Here is a 21211-nt window from a genome sequence, read left to right on the forward strand (position 1 = left end):
TGATTTTATAGAGTGATGGATTGGTTTAGAGATTTTAGGCATAATGCCAAGCACTGGGGCAACTAAGGCCATTCAGCGCTGAAACGGAAATTGATAGTAAAAGGTTCGAAAGGTGTTACAGGAGGAAAACCTCAAAGCAGTTGCACTATGAATCAATTGTTAGGAGAGGGTGGAGAGTAGATGGAGGAAAGAGAATATGAACGAGGGTACAGTAAAAGGAATAAAAGTAGTTGCAGCTAGGGGTCGAAGGGACGCTGCGAAACGCAATGCCTACATTGCATCGCATGAGGTGCACTGACTACTCTACCTTCCTACGGGGTTGTCGTGAAAGAAAAAAAAAAATGGTAGCGATGGCTCATGGTCGTCGTGGAAGAGGAAAAAATGGTACCGGTGGTACATGGTAGAGCTTGACGAGTCGGTTACAACAACGTAATCGAAAATAATGGAATTCTTAACTCTTTCAAAATCATTGAGAGCAACAGGCTTATGCTTTACTATCTATCTCACTTGGTTTTCAAACGGAGTGACGGAAAATTTTGCTTCCGACGCATCAAATTTCTCTATTGTTTCCCTAGTGGCCATGGTTGAGTAATTTCAACTCTAATGACATCGTTTACGTAGAGGAATTAGTTTTATATATGCTTGATCTATAGCTCTAAGTATAATAATATTAACTTTGAACCAATTGGTGTATCAAACTATAGGTACTGAAAAATATATGTTGTCTTCTGTGGCAACTATTTCCGTAATCGTAGTTCCCATCTCGCCAGTTTTTAGTGGACGTTGGTGACTGACGCATCTCGCCAAAGCTGTATTTATATTTCGTGGTATTTCGGCGCAGTGTTGCCAAAGTGCGGAGAAACGACCAAAAGTGCGGAGAAGATTCGAGGGGGAGTCATTGAATGCAGAGCTGAGGTCTGCACTCCTCACGTATGCGGCGCTGTAGGTCCGCATATATATTTATGCTTTTAAAACTTTTTTTCCATCAATGAAAAATGATTGAAATTATATGATATTTTTGAAGGTAATAATATTTTTGAAAAATTAACCATTTTCACTAGTCTCGAGTGTTCACGCGCCAATATCAAATACGATCATGCGATTGTCAATTAAGAACTGATTTTGACAACAGCATATGACGTAACCCAAACGTGATGTTTTAAAATGCATTCATTCTTTAGGTCCAGCAATCTTCAATTTGCGTTGTAATATATATATATATATATATATATATATATATATATATATATATATATGTATATATATATATATATATATATATATATATATATATATATATATATATATATATATATACATACATATAGTTTAGTAAATTTAATTAATTTGTGAATTAACCTCAGGGTGAAGGCTGACTACATTATTGTAAACTTAGTCATGTTTAATGTGTTTTTATTTTATTTATTTATTTATTTATTTTGAGAAAACAACGGCAAATATGCATTAGGCAATTGCATTAGTTGAAGTGATTTAACTGATATAACCGAATAAGTTTCGATATAAGTATGCTAGGAAGTGGAAATTAACACTACACATCCCGGTGCGGAGCTATAATTTCTCGGTGATGTGCGGACTTTGCGGTAACCCTGGACTCCGGCATCGCATTACAGACGAAAGGCCCCACTGGCCATGTCCGGTGCTGCACCCAGACGCGATTGCAATTGGCCATTGCCTTCAATACGTGTCTTCACACTATGCGATTTTTTCCTGCATATAAGTGCGACAGCAGTAGACTTCCACAGTTCCACTGCTTCTGGTGATCGGGTGCATTGGGTATTGAAAACATTTGAGGAATATAAAATAGTGTTATTCCCGTTGCTGAATAACCACTTGTTCCATGCAACGAAAAAACACCATACAATAATAATAACAATAGTTATTCGTAATTAAGAAAGAACTACAGGTATGGATTGCTTAAGTATAAACTATGAGAAATGAGTACCTAAATGATTTGCTGTTTTTTTCATTAAGGTTACATTTACGTTTTGATACTGAAATTAATAGAAGGTTATCGGCAGATTATTGATGATAAAAAGAGGACTAAAAGCTTTTGATTTCGATATAATATGATTTTTTTAGAAGTTTTTATAGTTAACACTTACGTTTTACTTACATTAATTAATGAAACAGAGATATGGATTTTTTATATCAAAGTAAAAGATTTGTTTTTATATAGATATATCAGTTTATACTTTTGATAAATAGAGATGTTTCAGCTAACACTAGTTGTTTTCATTTCTCCTTTTTAATTTCTATATGGAAAAGCAAATTTACAAGGAAAGGTCCATATTATTTCCTCTTACTTGATGGTAACTGCCAGTTGTTGTGCTGGCGAAATATCATCTCTGAATGTCGTATTTCTTTTAGCGAACTGGTCATGCAGATGTGACAAGAGTTCCTCAAAGGTTGTTTTAGACTTCTGAAGTAATTGCAAAATTTATCATTATCTCTCTTCAGCTCCTCGAAAATTGTGACAAATGCACCGTACAAGTGCCTTTGTGTATTCAAAGGGTTGTACCAAGTGAATTCTAGGTTTCTCTTCTTTTTTCTCAAATGTAATAAATAAAGACAATTTTCTCTTCCTGATATGTAGTCACCACCACAGGCTGAGAGCAGACTGCAAGCGCTTGTCAAAAATTGGGTCACTTTGTGCGGCAGTCATACAAATGTACGATTTGCGCAATTTTGTGTCGCATTTAGATCCGGCACCGCAATCGTATCTTGGTGCGACTAGAATCGCATAGTGTGAAAGGGCCCGATTCAGGCAGAAGAGGCAACGAACTATTGTGCGCGACAGTACCATGTATGGCTTACCTAATCCATGGAGATGGGTAGAGATGTTTAGTGCCGGAACTACTAAAAACAATTTTAGCTGCTCCATTTATTGATGAACTGTGCTGATTGCTCGTAAAAATATTCTTGAAAAGTCTGTTGTTATTGTTAGATTGAACGTACGACTGCCTGTACTTTATGCACATTTTCAAAGTAATATAAGTAATTTACAATTTACACTAAAGACACAAGTTTAAAGTTCGGTAAAGAGACTTCGTTTCTGGGAAATTGCTTTCTCGTTGTAACAGCCTATTAACGAACGAATAATGAGACTACAGGAGCTCGAAATGATTTTGTTTGAATTAGTATTTCTTATTAGGCTTCCATCATGCAGACGATCTAAAAAGTCACATTTGAAGTTATTTTACATGGTGTTTTGTATACTTCGTTCATTGTTTACCTTGGCGCGTTCGTTTCAGCAACTTTGTGCGTTCATTCTGTTGGGCCATCGCCCGCCGTCCCAGGACGGCAGGCGGGCCGCGCCCGCCCTCCCGGGACGCCAGGCCCGGGCCCGTCGCCCGGGCGGGCCGTCCCGTGGACGCCAGGCGGGCCCGTCGCCCGCGCCTTCCCGGGACGCCAAGGCGGGCCCGTCCCGCCCCACCCGTCCTCCCGTGACGCCAGGCCTGGGCCTCGCCCGCCCCGTCCGGGACGCCTTGGCGGGCCGTCGGCCCACCCGCCCCTCCCGGGACGCCAGGCCGGGCCGTCGCCCGCCCCCTTCCGGGACGCCTGGCGGGCCTTCGCCCGCTGGAAACCGTGCCCGGGACGCCGAGGCCCGGGGCCGTCCCGGGCGCCTCCGTCCCGCCCCGCACCTGGCGGGCCTCGAGCCCGTCCCGGGACCGGGGGGCCGTGGCCCGGGCCGTCCGCCCGCCCGCCCCGTAAACGCCTGGGCGGGCCGTCGCCCGACCCGTCCCGGGACCCGCCCTGGGGCGGGCCACCTTTTCGCCCCGCCCGTCCCGACGGGCCTGGCCCGGGCCCGTCGGCCCTGCCCGTTCCCGGGACGCCTGGCGGGCCGTCGCCCGCCCGTCCCCGGGACGCCGGCTTGCCCGGGCCCCGTCCGGCCCGGGCCGTCCCGGGACCCGGGGGCCAAAAAAAAAAAGGCGGGCCGTCGCCCCCCCCGCCCTCCCAGGACGCCAGGCGGGCCCCGTCGCCCGCCGTCCCGGGACGCCACGCCCGTGCCCGTCCCCGGGGCCCGCCACCGGGTCCCCGGACCCGCCCAGGTCGGGGCCGCGCCCGCCCGTCCCGGGACTCCAGGGCCGGGCGTCCGCCCGCCCAACCGTTCCCTGGGAACGCCGGCGGGGGCCCGTCCCGCCACCGGCCCGGGTCCCGGGGACCGCCCGCCCGGAGGCCGGGTCCGGCCCGCCCCGTCCCGGGACCCAGGCGGGTCCCGTCGCCCCGGCCCGTAAGGGACGCCAGGCGGGGCCGTCGCCCCGCCCGTCCCTGGACGCCTTAGGGCCGTCGCCCGCCCCTCCCGGGGACGCCATGGCGGGTGGCCCGTTCCGGCCCGCCCGTCCGGGACCCGGGACCCGGGACGGGCCGTCGCCCCGCCCGTCCCGGGACCCTGGGGGGTGGCGGCCCGTTTTTTTCCCGGGCCCGCGGGCCGTCCCGGGACCCGCCAGGCGCCCGGTCGGGCCGCGCCCACCCGTCCCGGGACGCCGGCGGGCCGTCGCCCGCCCCGTCGGGACCTGGCGGGCCGTCGCCCCGCCCGTCCCGGGACGGCCAGGCGGGCCGTCGACCGCCCGTCCCGGGACGCCTGGGGGCCCCGTCGCCAGCCCGTCCCGGGACGCCTGGCGGGCCGTCCCGGCCCCGCCCGGCCCCCCCCGGGAAGGCCTGGCGGGCCCGTCGGCCCGCCCGTCCACGGGAGGCCTGGCGGGCCGTCGCGCCCCGCCCGTCCCGGGACGCCTGGCGGGCCGTCGCCCGCCCGTCCCGGGACGCCTGGCGGGGCCGTCGCCCCCACGCCCGGTCCCCCGCGGACCGCGCCCCCCCTGGGGGCCCGTCGCCCGCCCGTCCCGGGACGGCCGGCGGGGCCGTTCGCCCCCCTGTCCCGGGACGCCAGGCGGCCGTCGCCCGCCCGTCCCGGGACCCAGGCCGGGCCGTCGCCCGCCCGTTCCGGGAGCCAGGCGGGGCCGTCGCCGCCCGTCCCGGGAAGCAGGCGGGCCCGGCGTCGCCCGTCCGGGGACCCGCCAGGCGGGCCGTCGCGGGCCCCGTCCCGGGAACGCCAGGCAGTGCCCGCCGTCCCGGGACGCCAGGCGGGCGTCGCCCGCCCGTCCCCGGGGACGCCAGGCGGGGCGCCCGACCGCCCGTCCCGGGAAGCCGGCGGGGCCGTCTCCGCCCGCCCGGGTTGGACCGCCAGCCGGGTCGGCCCCAGGGCCGTCCCCGGGACGCCAGGCGGGCCGTCGCACCGCCCGTCCCGGGACGCCTCCGGGCCGGGCCCCGTCCCCCCCCCGCGCCCCGTCCCGGGGGGACGGACCAGGGCGGGCCCGTCGCCCGCCCGTCCCGGGACGCCTGGCGGGGCCGTCGGCCCCGCCCGTCCGGACGGCTGGCGGGCCGTCGCCCGCCCGTCCCGGGCACGCCTGGCGGGCCGTCGCCGCCCCGTTCCCGCACGGCCCTGGCGGGCCCGTCGCCCGCCCCCGTCCCGGGACGCCAGGCGGGCCGTCGCCACCCCCGCCCGTCCCGGGACGCCTGGAGGGCCGTCGCCCCGCCCGTCCCGGGACGCCTGGCGGGGCCGCCGCCCCGCCCGCAGTCCCGGGGAGCCGGGCGGGGCCGTCGCCCCCCCCGCAGCCCGGGACGCCAGGCGGGCCGTCGCCCCCCCGCCCGTCCCGGGAACGCCTGGCGGGCCGTCGCGCCCTCCCGGGACGCCTGGCGGGCCGTCGCCCGTCCCGGGACGCCCTGGAAGGGGCCGTCGGCCCGCCCGTCACGGGACGCCTGGCGGGGCGTCCGCCCCGCCCGTCCCGGGAAGCCTGGCGCCCGTCGGGCCAACCGGCCCCGTTCCCGGTACGCCTGGCGGGGGCCCGTCGCCCCCCCCGCCCGTCGGGACGCCGGGCGGGCCGTTCGCCCCGCCCGTCCCGGGACGCTGGAGGGCCGGCGCCCCGCCCCGTCCGGGAAAGCCAGGCGGGCCGTCCCCCGCCCGGCCCCGGGCCCGGGACGCCTGGAGGGCCGTTCGCCCCGCCCGTCCCGGGACGCCTTGGCGGGCCGTCCGCCCCCGCGTCCCGGGACGCCGGCGGGCCGTCGCCCGCCCGTCCCGGGACGACTGGGGGGCCGTGCCCCGCCGTCCCGGGACGCAGGACCCGGGCCGTCGCCCAAAGCCCGTCCCGGGCCCGACGGCGTCGCGCCCAGCCCGTCGACCCGGCCAGGCGGGCCGTCGCTTCCCCCGCCGTCCCGGGACGCCTGGCAGGCCGTCGCCCGCCCCGTCCCGGGACGCCTGGCGGGCCGTCGCGCCCGCCCGTCCCGACGGGACGCCACCCGGTCGGGCCGCTCGCCCGCCCGTCCCGGGACGGCTGGCGGGCCGTCGCCCGCCCGTCCCGGGACGCCTGGCGGGCCGTCGCCCCGCCCGTTCCCGGGACGCCTGGCGGGCCTCGCCCGCCGTTCCCGGGACGCCAGGCGGGCCTCGCCCGCCCGTTCCCGGGACGCCAGGGGGCCTCGCCCCCCGTTCCCGTCCGGGACGCCAGGCGGGGCCTCGCCCGCCGTTCCCGGGACGCCAGGCGGGCCTCGCCCGCCCGTTCCCGAGACCCGTGGCGAGCTTTGCCCGCCCTCCCTCCCTATAGAGAGTAACACCTCTGCTTAACCTTAGAACCAGAATATGCCACTGAATCCTTTCAATTCTCCAGGGCCTTCTCTCAATCCTCTGCTTCTCTTCGCATGCCAGAATCTTCTCTGAATCCTCTCCTTCTTATCCTTGCACTCACAAATCTTCTCTGAAGTCTCTGCTTTTTCTTTTTGACGCTCCCTGAATCTTCTCTTAATCCTTCTTCTCCTTGGCACTCCACAAATCTTTTCTCACTGTTTCCCTTCTCCTCGCCCCTCCCCCAACTTCTCTCTATCCTCTGCTTCCAATCTTGCCACTCCACCAATCCTTTCATTTTCCTTTCCCTTTCACCAATCAATAAAACTCTTACAAAACGTTTTATACTTATTTCCAGATAACTTTCATTTCCTTCAACCATTAACAAACCAAACTTATTACATATAAACATCAAACCTTCCATATAGTACACTTCAAAACTTTCATCAAATACAAACCTTTTTACTGTTTTCTCAATCATAAAATCAAGTATTGCACTTCAACTCTTAAAAATCCATTCCAAACTAAAATCAATTCTAACACATGCATTTATCAAACAAGTCCTTTCAATTCCAGTTAAACTCCATTATTATCTAAATAACAAAATTTGCTAAAAAAATTCATTGTGTAAATGAAAATCGTACTTTCTAGATAAACTTTATTGATTTCAATAAAAAAAAAAACTTTCCATACAACAAACATCCTCCTCAAATTTTTCACATCTGATCCCTCTTCACAAGGCCAGCTTAGACTTGGTCGCTCCATTCCTTGAACATGGACAGCTGCTCCTTCATTTTCCACTTCTCTTTCTCCACGCATCTCTAATTCCCAGGCAACTTCTTCAACTGGCAAACCAATTTCTCCTTCCGCTCCTCGCACCTCTCCAACCTCATCTTCCAACTGGTCGTTCCGTTCGCCCTGAACACCGCTCTCCTATCCAGCCACTTGAAGCCATGATTTCCTTCCTCTACAAGGCACCTCAGCTCCTTTCTCTTCAGTTTTGCAACCTCAACTTCACAATGGAGTCCACACCTTTCCTTCCTAAGGTCTTCCACTTTCTTCTGCAGGAGCTCGAACCTGACCTCGGCGTCTTTCCTGTCCGATTAGCGCTTTTCGGTCGCGTCTTTTCGTTCCTGGACGAGCCTCGCCATATCCGCGCCGCTTCTTCGCTCTATATCTGCAGGTCCTTCTCCTTCTGTCGTAGCAGTTTCTCTTGCCTCTCAACCTGCCAGTTTGCCTCTGGCAATTGCACTGTCGGTTCCCTTATCCTCTCACATAGGCATCTTTGTGTAATCCATCAACTGCTCATTTTCTTCTGTGTCTTGACAATCTTGTCTTCCAGCTGCTGTTTTTCCATCTTCACTTGATCCTTTCCTTCCGCAAACAAACAACGTCTCACCTTCGAATAAGTGGGCCCTTTCTTGCCAGGCCTGTTCTTGCAACACCTCCTCAGTTTATCTGCCAATCCACACGAGTTGCTTTCTTCCTTTCCGCCCGCCGCCTGAATCTCTTCATTGTAGTCCAAGCCTCTGTTTTGACAGCCTCAAAAATTATCGCCTGTCTCCAAGGTTCCACCTTGCTGCTCTCTCTGGTACTGGATGTGTCATCGCAAGGCCGAAATTCTCTCCTTCAATTCCATTTCCTTGGGCTCTTCACCTCCATCATCAGGAATTACGAGGACCTCACCAGTCAATAGGCAGCCTATAAACAACATCACTATCCTTGCGTCACACTTTCTCTCCGTATTTTCAAACAACATCTACACAACAACGTCACACAACAGCTGCTGCCAAGGCCAGGTAAGGCCACATTTTTCTTCAAACTGGAATACCACTTCATATACTCTCCTCTATATCTCTCGCTTTTCCTTGATTTTCAATATTTTACAAGAGATATTTCGATTTATCGAAATATAGCAAGAAACATTCTGAAAGATTTTTATCATGCCTTGTAGGTTTTATAAATTGCTGCAATTTTCTCTCTCTCTCTCTCTCTCTCTCTCTCTCTCTCTCTCTCTCTCTCGCTCTCTCTCTCTCTCGCGGATCTTTTTGCAGTAGTATCTTTTTGTTTGGTCTCTTATCGTCTTATCTATTAAATATATTTAGGGATTTTCCTTTATTTACCTTTTTGTCTACAAGAACAACAATACTAACTACAGGCGGGCAATTGGAAACTGAGCAAAAAATGACCATATTTTTTTTAAGCTACGTTTTATTTTTATTGAATTTAACAAAATAACTAAAAGATATCATTCTAAATGAATTAGCCGAGACATCAAGAGAAATAATATATATTATATAATAATAATCAACTTCTCAACCATAATGATTTTCAAACACTATAGGTAAGTTTTAAGATTTTAAATTTATATCATATGGATACAAAGAAAAGGTTAAAACGAAATTTAATTATACTCAATTTTGTCCTATATAAAAGTGAAAATCAGATATAAAGGAGTACAATTTTATTAGAGCATAACCTGATTCCTAAATTGAAATCCAATATAGAAATAAAGTAGAAGAAAATCCAAACAACCCTATTTCTATATAAGGCGACGCATTTGGTGTGAATGCATCCTTAGAAACACAAATGTAATCAATACTGTTTAATACGGATCATAATGACAACAACTAAATACTGTGCCTCTCAATGATGTATAACGAAAAAAACTGTTGCAATTTAAAAACAATTACAGAATCAATAATGTCGTCAAATAATAAATACAACAATGAAAACGACATGACTTGTAAGGTTAAGAAAATGAGTTGCAGAAGCGTGCTTGATAAAGAAAAAAAATATCTGCGTAAAACACGTTCCAGAGAAATCAAATACATAACCCACCCACACTTCTGTTACATAAATAAATTGTAGATTCATACCTGATCGTCTGTGTGAGGTCACAGATGCAGATGGAGGTTGGACATCCTACTCATTGTATATTATCATACTAATAATAATATAAAAAATATTTGACACTAGCTCACGTGTTTTTTTTGTTATGTTCCTTTTTACTTGATTACCAGTTAATGCAAATGTTTTGGAAGACCATGCATATTTCAAAGGTTTAAAGTGAAAAGTTAAATTTATAGTATCTCAAAATTAATTAAATGAAAAAAAAGTTATATTGTTCAAAGTTATCTGCCAGATTGTCGGAAAAATGTGATGTTTTTTTTTAGTTTAACATTAGTCAACTGAAATAAGCCTTAAATTTTGAATATAGAAGCTTTGTAAAATATCACTACTTTATTTTTGTTATTTTGAAATAAAGGGAATTACAAAACGCGCTTCATTCCAAGAAAAGAAGGAAAACAGATTAAGGTAATAAAGTTGAGACAGAATAGAGCACAGCAGTTAAGAAACTAAGCCTGGAATATTAAAAGGGGGTCCAAAAGGAAGAAGAAATGAGCCCTGATAGAATTAGTGGAGCTAAAAGCTGCAGTCTAACGAATGGCCATATACTAGGCAACTTAATTCGCCAATGTAAAGGTAGAAGCTAGTGGTTCCTAACCCTCCCTAAGACAGGAAATGGTCAGGGAACGGCAAGGACCACGGCAGTTGACTTCACAGGAGAGAAAAGTTAAATTCCTACAATAACATATTAACTCTTTTACACATTAGAATTAGCTATAACTACATCGGCACTAGAAAATACTTGGTTCTTGAAACACAGAAATTGAGTTAAGTTATTTTCTATTACAATGCATCTTGAAACAAGGATGAAAATATCCTTACGAATATAGTAAAATTGATAATAACTGATATTTTGCAACTGATCTGGTGCTAGGAAGAAAATAAGAACACGAGGCTTCTTCACACCATAATCTAGAAAAGAACTTAATAAGTTATCTCTCTCTGTCTTTCTCTCTACTTATCGTTCGTCTTGTTATATTCTGTGGTTCTGTCTTTCTCTTTTCCACCAAATATGAACCTGTTATATTGGTGAAAGTATCCTAATATTGCATGTTGTTTTAGTACTAACATTTAGTAAACAAAGAAAATATATTTAGCCGTAATATTTTAGTGTTATTGCTCATATCGCCCGCCTTCTTATGGAGGTTGGACAATCATGAATTGTATAAGTATATAGACATGTATCTGTGTGTATGGTTGCTACCTCAATAAAGTAAAGTGAAACAGACAAAAAAAAAAAAAAAAAAAATTTTGCTAATTTGCTGATAGAGATGTTCTTATATATATATATATATATATATATATATATATATATATATATATATATATATATATATATATATATATATGAATAACTTGATCACGAAGTATATAAAAACGTGATGCTAGTATAAATAAATTTTTGGTTTTTTTTGCCACGAAGGGAAAAATGAAAAAAGCGAGATAGCTGAGTACTTTCGGTCCTATTCGGACCCTTTGCTCAGTAAAGGGTCCGAATAGGGCCGAAAAGTACTCGGCTATCTCGCTTTTCATTTTTTTCTTCGAGGCAAAAAACCTATATATATATATATATATATTATATATATATATATATATATATATATATATATATATATATATATATATATATATATAAGAACATCTCTATACATCTCTATCATTTTGCAAATTAGCAAAATTTTCAGTTCACTTACCTTATTGAGGTATATATATATATATATATATATATATATATATATATATATATATATATATATATATGATATATATGTGTGTGTGGTGTGTGTGTGTGTGTGTGTGTGTGTGTGTATGTATTATATATATATATATATATATATATATATATATATATATATATATACATATATAATATATATATATATATATATATATATATATATATATATATATATAAAGAGGTGGCTTGCTGCTTTACAGATCATCACTGTTAACACTGTTGGTGAAAGTTTTGTATCGATCTCGTGGACAGTCATGTCTAGTATATAAGATTAATGATCTATAGGAAATGCTATTTCATAAATACTGAGTTCCTACGCACTTTTAGTCTCATATTTATTTCGCATATTTCCTTAAATGCACATTTTACACTCAAACCCAGTTTCGTCACAACAAAATGTTTACGACCATCTCTTAATTAACGTTAATAGATATGGATACTTTACTCTATGCTCAAGAAAAATACCTGCTGCCCACTCCTCCTTCCTTGGCCTGACGGCGCAACATCTATTGGATGTTCCGTTAGTTACTTGTTCAACTGCTTCAGGACCTTTCACACTGTCGTACGTAAATGCGACACGATGTCGGACCAACATGCGACTAGCAGTGGACTATTATCTCCAATGTATGTACCTTTCACACTATGTCGGTCCGGCACAGTGTTGCCAAAGTGCGGAGAAACGACCAAAAGTGCGGAGAAGATTCGAGGGGAGTCATTGAATGCAGAGCTGAGGTCTGCACTCCTCACGTGTGCGGCGCTGTAGGTCCGCATATATATTTATGCTTTTAAACTTTTTTTCATCAATGAAAAATGATTGAAATTATATGATATTTTGTGAAAGTACTAATATTTTTGAACAAAAATAACCATTTTTCACTAGTCTCGAGTGTTCACGCGCCAATATCAAATACGATCATGCGATTGTCAATTAAGAACTGATTTGACCTACAGCTATGACGTAAACCAAAACGTGAGTTTTAAAATGCATTCATTCTTTAGGTCCAGCAATCTTCAATTTGCGTTTGTAATTTCATATGTTATATATATAATATATATATATATATATATATATATATATATATATATATATATATTATATATATATATATAACATATAGTAAAATTTAATTAATTTGTGAATTAATCTCAGGGTGAAGGCTGACTTACATTATTGTAAACTTAGTCATGTTTAATGAGTTTTTATTTTATTTATTTATTTACTTATTTATTTTGAGAAAACAACTGCAAATATGCATTAGGCAATTGCATTAGTTGAAGTGATTTAACTGATTATAACCGAATAAGTTTCGATATAAGTATGCTAGGAAGTGGAAATTAACACTACACATCCGGTGCGGAGCTATAATTTCTCGGTGATGTGCGGACTTTGCGGTAACCCTGTTTCGGCGTCTTAGTACTTCAGCGTCATCAAAATCGAATGGAGCAGCATACGTAGCGTGGCCATACTTTGAAAATGGAGGCTCAGGTAGCAATAACAGTGTCAATTACTTTTTAAGCACCAAAAGTCACAATTCAACAACGTACTTCGGCATCTGAAACAACGTGGATGGACGACACCAACCAAAGTGGTTCAACCTGAGATGGCTGAGGGGATGATTTTAGAATGCTTTTATCTTTTAAGACCATACTACCCAGGTTAGATATGCTTATCGTATTTTTTTTTCATATGTACGTAGATGCAGGCGTATTCTGCAAGTGGAACTTTTACAGTTCTGCATAGGCCTATTATACTCAGTAGCGACTCGTCTGTCACCGAAAAAAATTAAAATCATGAAAGGTGGTGGTCATTGCAGCACAATGGGATGTACTGTTAATAGACAGCGGATGGCAGAACAAATGTTTGGGAAGGACACGAGACGAGAGAGAATAACAAACATGCTGAGAGAGAGAGAGAGAGAGAGAGAGAGAGAGAGAGAGAGAGAGAGAGATTTTCCCAGTGTCTGAAAGCATCATAGGACTAAGCCTTGACTTTGTAACAGACGAAATTAATTACTTTTCATATAAAATTTGAAATATTCAGTAACATAATCTACCCAGAATTTTATAAGTTAGTGCTCTTCGAAAAGTGTATGATATTCAGTTCCGCTGAGTTTTTCCTTGTAATTTATTAGCCTTTCTTGTTATTACTATCCGGTTTAATTAAGGTAAAATCGGTACATGTAGGAAAACACCTCTCTATAAATGCACCTCCAGTATTAGAATGTTTTTTTTTTTCAATTTCTTGAATTTGGATTCACGAATGCATTTTCAATGTTGATAAGATTTTGGTATTTTTAGTAATAAGAAGGGGGATGGTTTCTTGTATGTAGGCCTACGGTGGTGTTACTTCACAACTAAAGGGGCATTTACACGGTCAATCGGTTTGTCCAACCCTGTGTCAACATGTGTTTAAAGTGAAATTTGTGCAGTCACAGTTCACAGTGGTTATCTTTGTATATAACGTATACTACACTGGGCATCGCTGCGCTCCCGAGCAAGATACGACGTGGCTGGCGCTGCGCTCACATTCCCTCATCGGCTGCCGCCTCCAAACAGTCACAGTTAGTTATCACAGCTGTTAAACATATCAATTCTTGCTGATACCAACGCTTATCATACATGCCTTGCATTGACCTTATGCATTCAAATTAAACCAGTGCTGAGTGGTCTAATTCTTGTTGCTAGATTTTAAAACAAGATAAAGTTTCCCCTACCTTGTTTTGCCCTTGATTATTATACTCTGGGTAAAGTTTACATTGTCGTCGATCTCGTTGGCAACAGAAAACTTGGAAGCACTGTGAGGCGGCGGCCTCGTAGCAAAACGTTTTGGACCTGGTCACGTGACCACAGAAGCCAAACACAGATAACGATATCTCTAAACATTTTACACATTTTCTTGATACACTTCATTTTAGTTTTAAGCGACATCTCCAGATTGTCCGAAAATTGACAGAATATCAACAAAGGGATCCGTACGAGCCATTCAAGCAATCCCCCCAAGAAGGCACAGACAAAAGACGTGCGCGCAATACACATATTTAGGTTCTATTTTCACCACGTCCTACTTTTTCTAGCATAATCCTCTTCTAATATCAGTGATGAGAAAACTGTTAAAATCATCGAATAAGCGCCGATTCAATTTCACATCTTGAAGAAAACGAGAATGTATGTTTACATCCGGGCAGAGACGAGACGGTGGCTATGATAGTATTGGTGCATACTTGAACAAGCCGAAGAACCTTTAAATTACTCAAATAATTTAAGAGTTGACGGCAATATTTAAAAAAAAAACCCAGCTGGAATCGATGCGGGGACATGCATACCTTAGGCATAATTTTACCAAACTAAGCTACATAATGAATGAACCACCGAAGTCGGTCAAAAAGGGATATAAATGACACGTTTGTTTCTCAAAGGTGCTATCTTCCGATTGTGGATAGGTACACTTCTTTGACCTTGACCTGTTATAATGATCTAATATTTTCTGATTTTGTTTTTCTCGTAAACAGCAGTTTAGAGATAAGTTTCATTTGAAAACTAAAAATTATTAACATACACTAAGATATGTGGGCAAAATTTACTTATATTTAGTTAAATATTAACTACTGTGCATTTCAGGGCCGTGTCTAATCGATTTTCGTCGATAAAATTTTGCCAAAGTATCTGGAATGGATCGCATTTTGTTTAAATAGCTATTTTGAAACCACGGCCCAATTGGCAAAAACATGCAGTAATGTCTAATGTGGATAATTAAGGCACTTAACAGAGTAAATCAAAGAAATGTAAGGGGAAACTTAGCTAAATTTAATAGGCACCCAGAGAGAGGCTAGTTGTGATGTAAACTGACATCAGACGTAATAGCAGGGTTCCCAGTAGTGTGAATCACAAATATTAAACTCTTTTAGAATAAGTATTAAAGGAAAGGCTAGGCAAATCACTGTTGAGAATGACGATAATATTACGGTTTTCATTGGTGATACCACGATAATGAATAAGAATTTGGTATAATACATGACAATATTATAGCAAGGGGATGTGGTAAATATACATATGGCAATATCACTATTTTCATTTTACAGTTTTATGTTGACTATAGGAATACATAGCAGTTAAACACTATTTCTATTTACCTTTTGACTATTAGCTATACAAGACTTTTGGAATTGGTGAAATACAATCATATTGAAACGAAAATACGATTATTTAGAGGTGGTTGGTACGATATTTTGCCCTGGTAACCTTACATAATAGTAAACACCGCCGAGAACAGGGCGAGGGCAGCCGATCGTCATTGGTCAAAGCCAGGGTATACGTTACTGCTGCTTCACTTATGACAAGCCTAGCAAATTGTCCTCATGGCTTCAAGACTGCTTTCGTGTTCCGTGTTTTTTGCAGTATGCAACAAAGCAAGAATCCTATGCGTCATCTGCTCATTTAGACAAGAGGACAAAGGTGAACTTCATAGGGATGATACTAGAATGACTAGTATGAACAAGAGATGTATACAAACATTTTGTTTATATCAAGATATTTCTAACTTTTCAGACCAAGAATAAACAATGACTGAATTTGCTTGACTAATAAACTATCTCACTTATTAGCTGCAACGACCATTTTTAACAACTTGCCTATTCTGTTGACCTTTTTACACACACACACACACACACGCGCGCGCACACACATACACACACACACACACACACACACACACACACATATATATATATATATATATATATATATATATATATATATATATATATGTTATATATATATAGACAAGTTTATTAGTCAAGCAAATTCTGCCATTGTTTATTCCTTGGTCTGAAAAAAGTTAGAAATACCTTGATATAAAACAAAATGTTTGTATATATCTCTGTTTTTTCATACAAGTTCGTTCTAGTATCCATCCCTAAAAGGTCACCTTTGTCCTCTTGTTTTAAATCGCTTGGTGTTTGTGTATCGCTATAATTTAACCACTTACCCGTTGATAATAATTAATATATATAGTATAATATATATATATATATATATATATCTATATATATATATATACATATATAATATAATTATTATACATAATATATGTATACAGGGTGGGCCAAAAGTAGCCTCACAGTTACTTCATGAACTGTTTCTCATTCAAAGTACTCTTCAATAGAAAATTAATACTGTGCCATTAATACATGCTACTTATTTTTATCCTTTTCATGTCACTCATTCTTAAATATGCCACTTATTCATGTCTGAAAAATTTTATGCGTTTAATAATTATTTTTTATTCTGTTTTAACTGTGATGGCTACTTTTGGCCCACCTTATTATATTTATATATATATATATATATATATATATATATATATATAATACTATATATATATATGTATATATATATATGTATGTATGTATGTATGTATGTATCTATATATATTATAAATTTCATTTATGCCTTATGTGTTTATGCATTTGTGTATGACCCATATCTGTCTATATATGTGTATGTATACGGGATATGTATTTATGTATGTTCTGTCACCCTCTTCCCTGATGTCGAAGTATGAATAATAACAATAATGATGACGATTATAATATTAATAACAAGAATAATGATAATAACAGTAATGAATTTTCGTGTTATTATTATCATTCTGATTAATAACATCATTATCAACACTTTATGTGGCCGTACGCATAGGAAAAACAAAGTGTTAAATGATGCATTTTCATTCATTCGGTAAATACTGGTCTTTAGCCACATAGACCCTATGAACATTTGGCAAATTTCGCGGGTAACAGAACGATTTTTCACGTATCCTTGAAACTGCAGGGTAACAATGGTTTTCACAGAGACAGTGTAAGACTTGGTGCATATTTCAAATCAACATTTAATGCCCATTCCTTAATTGTACTCTACTTGGGAGTTTGAATGTGGGAAACAATTTAAGAAATCCATCACACTACTGTTACTACTACTACCATCACCTGAGTCTTCATTCATAAAGTATATGGCGGGATATCTAATAACGTGCGTCACTACAGTATCAATGAGTGGGAGGGTCTTTAGTAATGAAGTTATACTAGCCTCTATGTACGAGCCTGCTAGATTTAGCTATGTTCCCCTTTAAATTTCTTTGATTTACTCTGATAAGTGCTTTAATTATCAAAATTAGACATTCCTGCATATTTTTGCTAATCAGGCTGTGGTTTCAAATAGCTATTTCCAAAATACGATCCATATCCGATGTTTTGGTGAGATTTTATCAACGAAAATCAATTAGATACGGACCTGAAATGCAGTAGTTCCAGTTAACTCTCTCTCTCTCTCTCTCTCTCTCTCTCTCTCTCTCTCTCTCTCTCTCTCTCTCTCTCTCTCTCTCTCTCTTGAGAAATGAAATCTCTTTTGGGGAATGAAAGTAATGTCTCACAGATAATTTTGGGAATTGCTTTTATATATACATTGAATTTTTTATTTCCCCACACATCTGCTGATATTATATGTTATTATAATTGCTCAGCTTTCCAAAACTTTACAATGCTTAACAGACTAAACACATGAATGCTTAGTGTCTGGCAACGCTGCCGTGCTAGATGTGTATGAACGGCGAAGGAAATGGTTGACATATTATGAATACGGTGGCCATAATTCTTCAATTCTTCATGCTTGAAAACACAGGAACACGGAAATGTAAACGTTCTTCATTACACCAATCACACTCGCAGATGCTACTTCCTAAATACCTCAGTCAATGCAATATTTTCTAGTGTTAACATAAAAGATCTGGCATACATGTAACACGTGAGCGCTTTCATATTCAAGTGGCCATTTGCTCTAAACGCAAGGATACGTTCTGAAACGTTTTATTACGTTGGCGTTATAATTAACAGATTATACAGCGCAGGCGTATGAGTGGGACTGGCTGTTACCGGTATGTTGGCAACTCACCCAGTGTCTCATAATTCCGTCTGTAGCTTAGAAAACTAGTAATCGCTTTATATTTCTGCATTAATCTCATTTTCCGCACAAGATATGGAACTATTGGTCGTACCATGGGATTCGATATTAATTGTACAACTAAATCATTTTTTCCTGAAATCAAGAAGATTAAACGGAAAGAAATTACGAGTAAAAGTGAAATGAGAAGCATGTAATTCTTTATACCTGTTTTTACTTATCAGATTTTGCATCATTCGTGCCAGTGGCGGATTTAGCGGCGGTGGGGGCGAACAGGTGGCCTAGTGCCCCGCGGCTGAGAGGGCCCCGCACCCCAGCAAAAAAAAGATTAATAATAATTAAAAGTATAAAGAGATTAATTAGTTAAATAATAATAGTATAGTCATATAATATAGAGATGCTCAATTACAAAATAAAACTCCGAAACCTAACAACCCCACAAGCAGTAAGGGCCCTTTATGTTTGCCCATCAATATGAGGGTCCCCACTTCCCAAAGAGGTCCCCTGGCCAAAACGATCTTTCATAACTTTGGATGATCGGAATGCTGGGGGGAAAGTAAAATGGCCTTTGCTGATGTACAGTCCTGTTCAAGTGCAGGATTGTCATCAGTTTATCATTTTCATTTCATTTCTCATTTTTCCATCTAGCCGTACTTTCATTTCAGCGCTAGCTGAATGAACTTATAAGTCCCAGCGCTTGGGCTATGCCCTAAATTCCATAATCCATCCATCCATCCACTTCCCAAAGATCACCTGCCCTCAATACTCTTAATGCTTTCAGATTTTAGATGCCTCACATACTTGTCTCCAGTTTGACACAGCAGGGTATTGGTTAGCCAACGTCGTGGACAAATGGTTTGAGGGAAGCCCAGCTCGTCCCTGACTTTTGGGGGGAGCTTAATTAAGTTAACCACAAACACTTCGCTTCTGTGAACGATCGGCATTTTGCTTAAACCCTATCAGCTATTTGGGTCTTGACTTGAAAAGACTAACTGTATTTTCCATATCATGTATGAATATTGAGGAGAATAAAGAGGAACCAGATGGAAAATTTCTTGGAATTTATCCCTAAATAAAAGAGATTGGACGATCGCTCGGTAGAGGGCTAGGTTGTGTTGTGGCTTCTGTCAAGGAAACAGGAGTTTTATACGACTTCTAAGGCACTGAAGGTGATTTAAATGTGCCCACAGGTGTGTGAACATGCAGTGACTATTTTACCCTTCTTTTAAGTATAGTAGGAATGTGAACTTAGCATTTATTTAGGTGCAAAACTGCAGTACTCTTTGCCCCGGTTTCCTGGCCGGAAAAACCATATGCCCTCGGGCTATGCTCCAAGCGTCTCTATGGCCAACTTTAGCGAGTAGTAAAGTTGGCGACGACGCACAGTCATTATTTTTGTGCCCAGCGAAAACCAGACGCAGTGACTCTTCCGTTTTCTGTCTCCAGAATGAATGCACCAAGGTTGAAAAGAATTAATACCATAGGTATTAGATACTTAGTGGGTGCAATTTATGAAGACGACATTCCCTTAATTCTTGATGATACTTTACGTATAGAGGACGATGAAATTGAGGGCATTGCAGAATTGGGGAAAACTAGGTTAATTGTTAAATTAAGCTCAAGAGAAAAATATGAAAACATTTGTGAAGATTTCGGTGGCAAAGAAATCAGTGTAAGAGACGACCTAAAAATCCGAGTTGAGGATTTGTCAACTTACGGGTCGTACGTGACAGTGCGAAATGTGTCTTTTGAAATGACTGACTTCAAGTTGAATGACATTCTTTCCAGATAAGGAACAGTGAGTTATGTGAAGAACACTCGAAGTCAGGGAAGATACAAAGGTATTGATAATGGTGTCAGAACAGTTTCGATGGATATTAATCAACAGATTCCTTCCTTCTTATATGTTGAAAGTGCCAAGGTTTATATCTATATATACTGTAAAGGGCAGACTAAAACTTGTAGACTATGTGGGCAAATCAGCCATTTTGCTAATTAATGTGAAGTTGGAATTACACAAAGACTAAATATCATTAGTGAAGTGGACTTCCCTCATTTATCTGGCAATCAAATAAATAAAGAAAATGAAATGCCAGTAAAATACCAGGACCCAGTAGACGTTCGAACTTGTGAAGGTATGCCCCAAAGAACCTCTACAATTGACCGTCCTATCGAAGTCGGAAGTAACCCAGCATCCAACGCCCAACCAACCTTGCAAACGGAATCCGAAAAGCTGATGGAGACTTGCCATTTGATTTACCTGCGTGATGACATTGACGTTACTCCAACTGTGTCTGAAGAAAACAGTTTGGCCCCTATAAATGTGACCTTAGAGCATAATGGTGGGACAGACGTATTGAATGCAAGATGCTTTATCGTACAAAGAACTTCTGAGACTGATGCAGTACCTCTTGTTGCAAGCTATGGAACAATATCCGAGGAGGAGAACGTTTGTTCACCCGACAGTAATCCTGTTGAAGCTTTACCTAGTGAAAATGGTATGAGATCTTGTGACGTCATGGAAGAATCAAGGCATTTTGAAGGCAACGTTGACGAGAACAGAAGTAACACCGACACAGCGCATCCTATGAGTCAAGATTTATTTAGCTCAATCATCTCCTCCAGAGGTCAAGATGATATACAAAATCCAACAGGTGATTTAATGCTACCACCCTTTAATAGTTCCAATTATTTTAAAGGTGCTAATGACACGATGTCAGAACAAGAAAGTTGTTGCTTAATAGAAAATGAAATACCAGCAGGTCAAAAATGTAATAATGATAATGAAACCACAGTGACCGATGAGTCGGACTGTAATTCAAGCATTGTAGAAAACATGAAGGTAACAAAAAGAGAAAGCAACGTAAAAAGGCAATAAAAAAGAGTAAAAGAAAATCTCATAATAACTAACATGCATTAGGATATCCACCGTTAATATTAACAGTGTTAACACCTTCAACAAAACAGACATTCTTTTAGTC

At 43.5% G+C, this 21211-nt stretch overlaps 1 protein-coding gene across 1 annotated transcript in view; it reads right to left on the reverse strand.

The window, feature by feature from the left end:
* LOC135226186 (collagen alpha-1(I) chain-like) overlaps positions 1 to 20009 on the reverse strand; it is a 22423-nt gene extending 2414 nt beyond the window's left edge. The window contains exons 1-6 of the mRNA XM_064265630.1: positions 19948 to 20009; positions 8031 to 8160; positions 7384 to 7564; positions 6756 to 7003; positions 6462 to 6608; positions 3254 to 6380 (exon numbers count right to left, since the gene is read on the reverse strand). Of these exons, the coding sequence (XP_064121700.1) occupies positions 3254 to 6380; positions 6462 to 6608; positions 6756 to 7003; positions 7384 to 7564; positions 8031 to 8160; positions 19948 to 20009 (3895 nt within the window). The remainder of the gene's footprint in view (positions 1 to 3253; positions 6381 to 6461; positions 6609 to 6755; positions 7004 to 7383; positions 7565 to 8030; positions 8161 to 19947) is intronic.
* Between the last annotated feature and the right edge of the window lie 1202 nt (positions 20010 to 21211).

Source organism: Macrobrachium nipponense, chromosome 14, assembly GCF_015104395.2.
Source record: "Macrobrachium nipponense isolate FS-2020 chromosome 14, ASM1510439v2, whole genome shotgun sequence".
Classification (NCBI taxonomy): Eukaryota; Metazoa; Arthropoda; class Malacostraca; order Decapoda; family Palaemonidae; genus Macrobrachium; species Macrobrachium nipponense.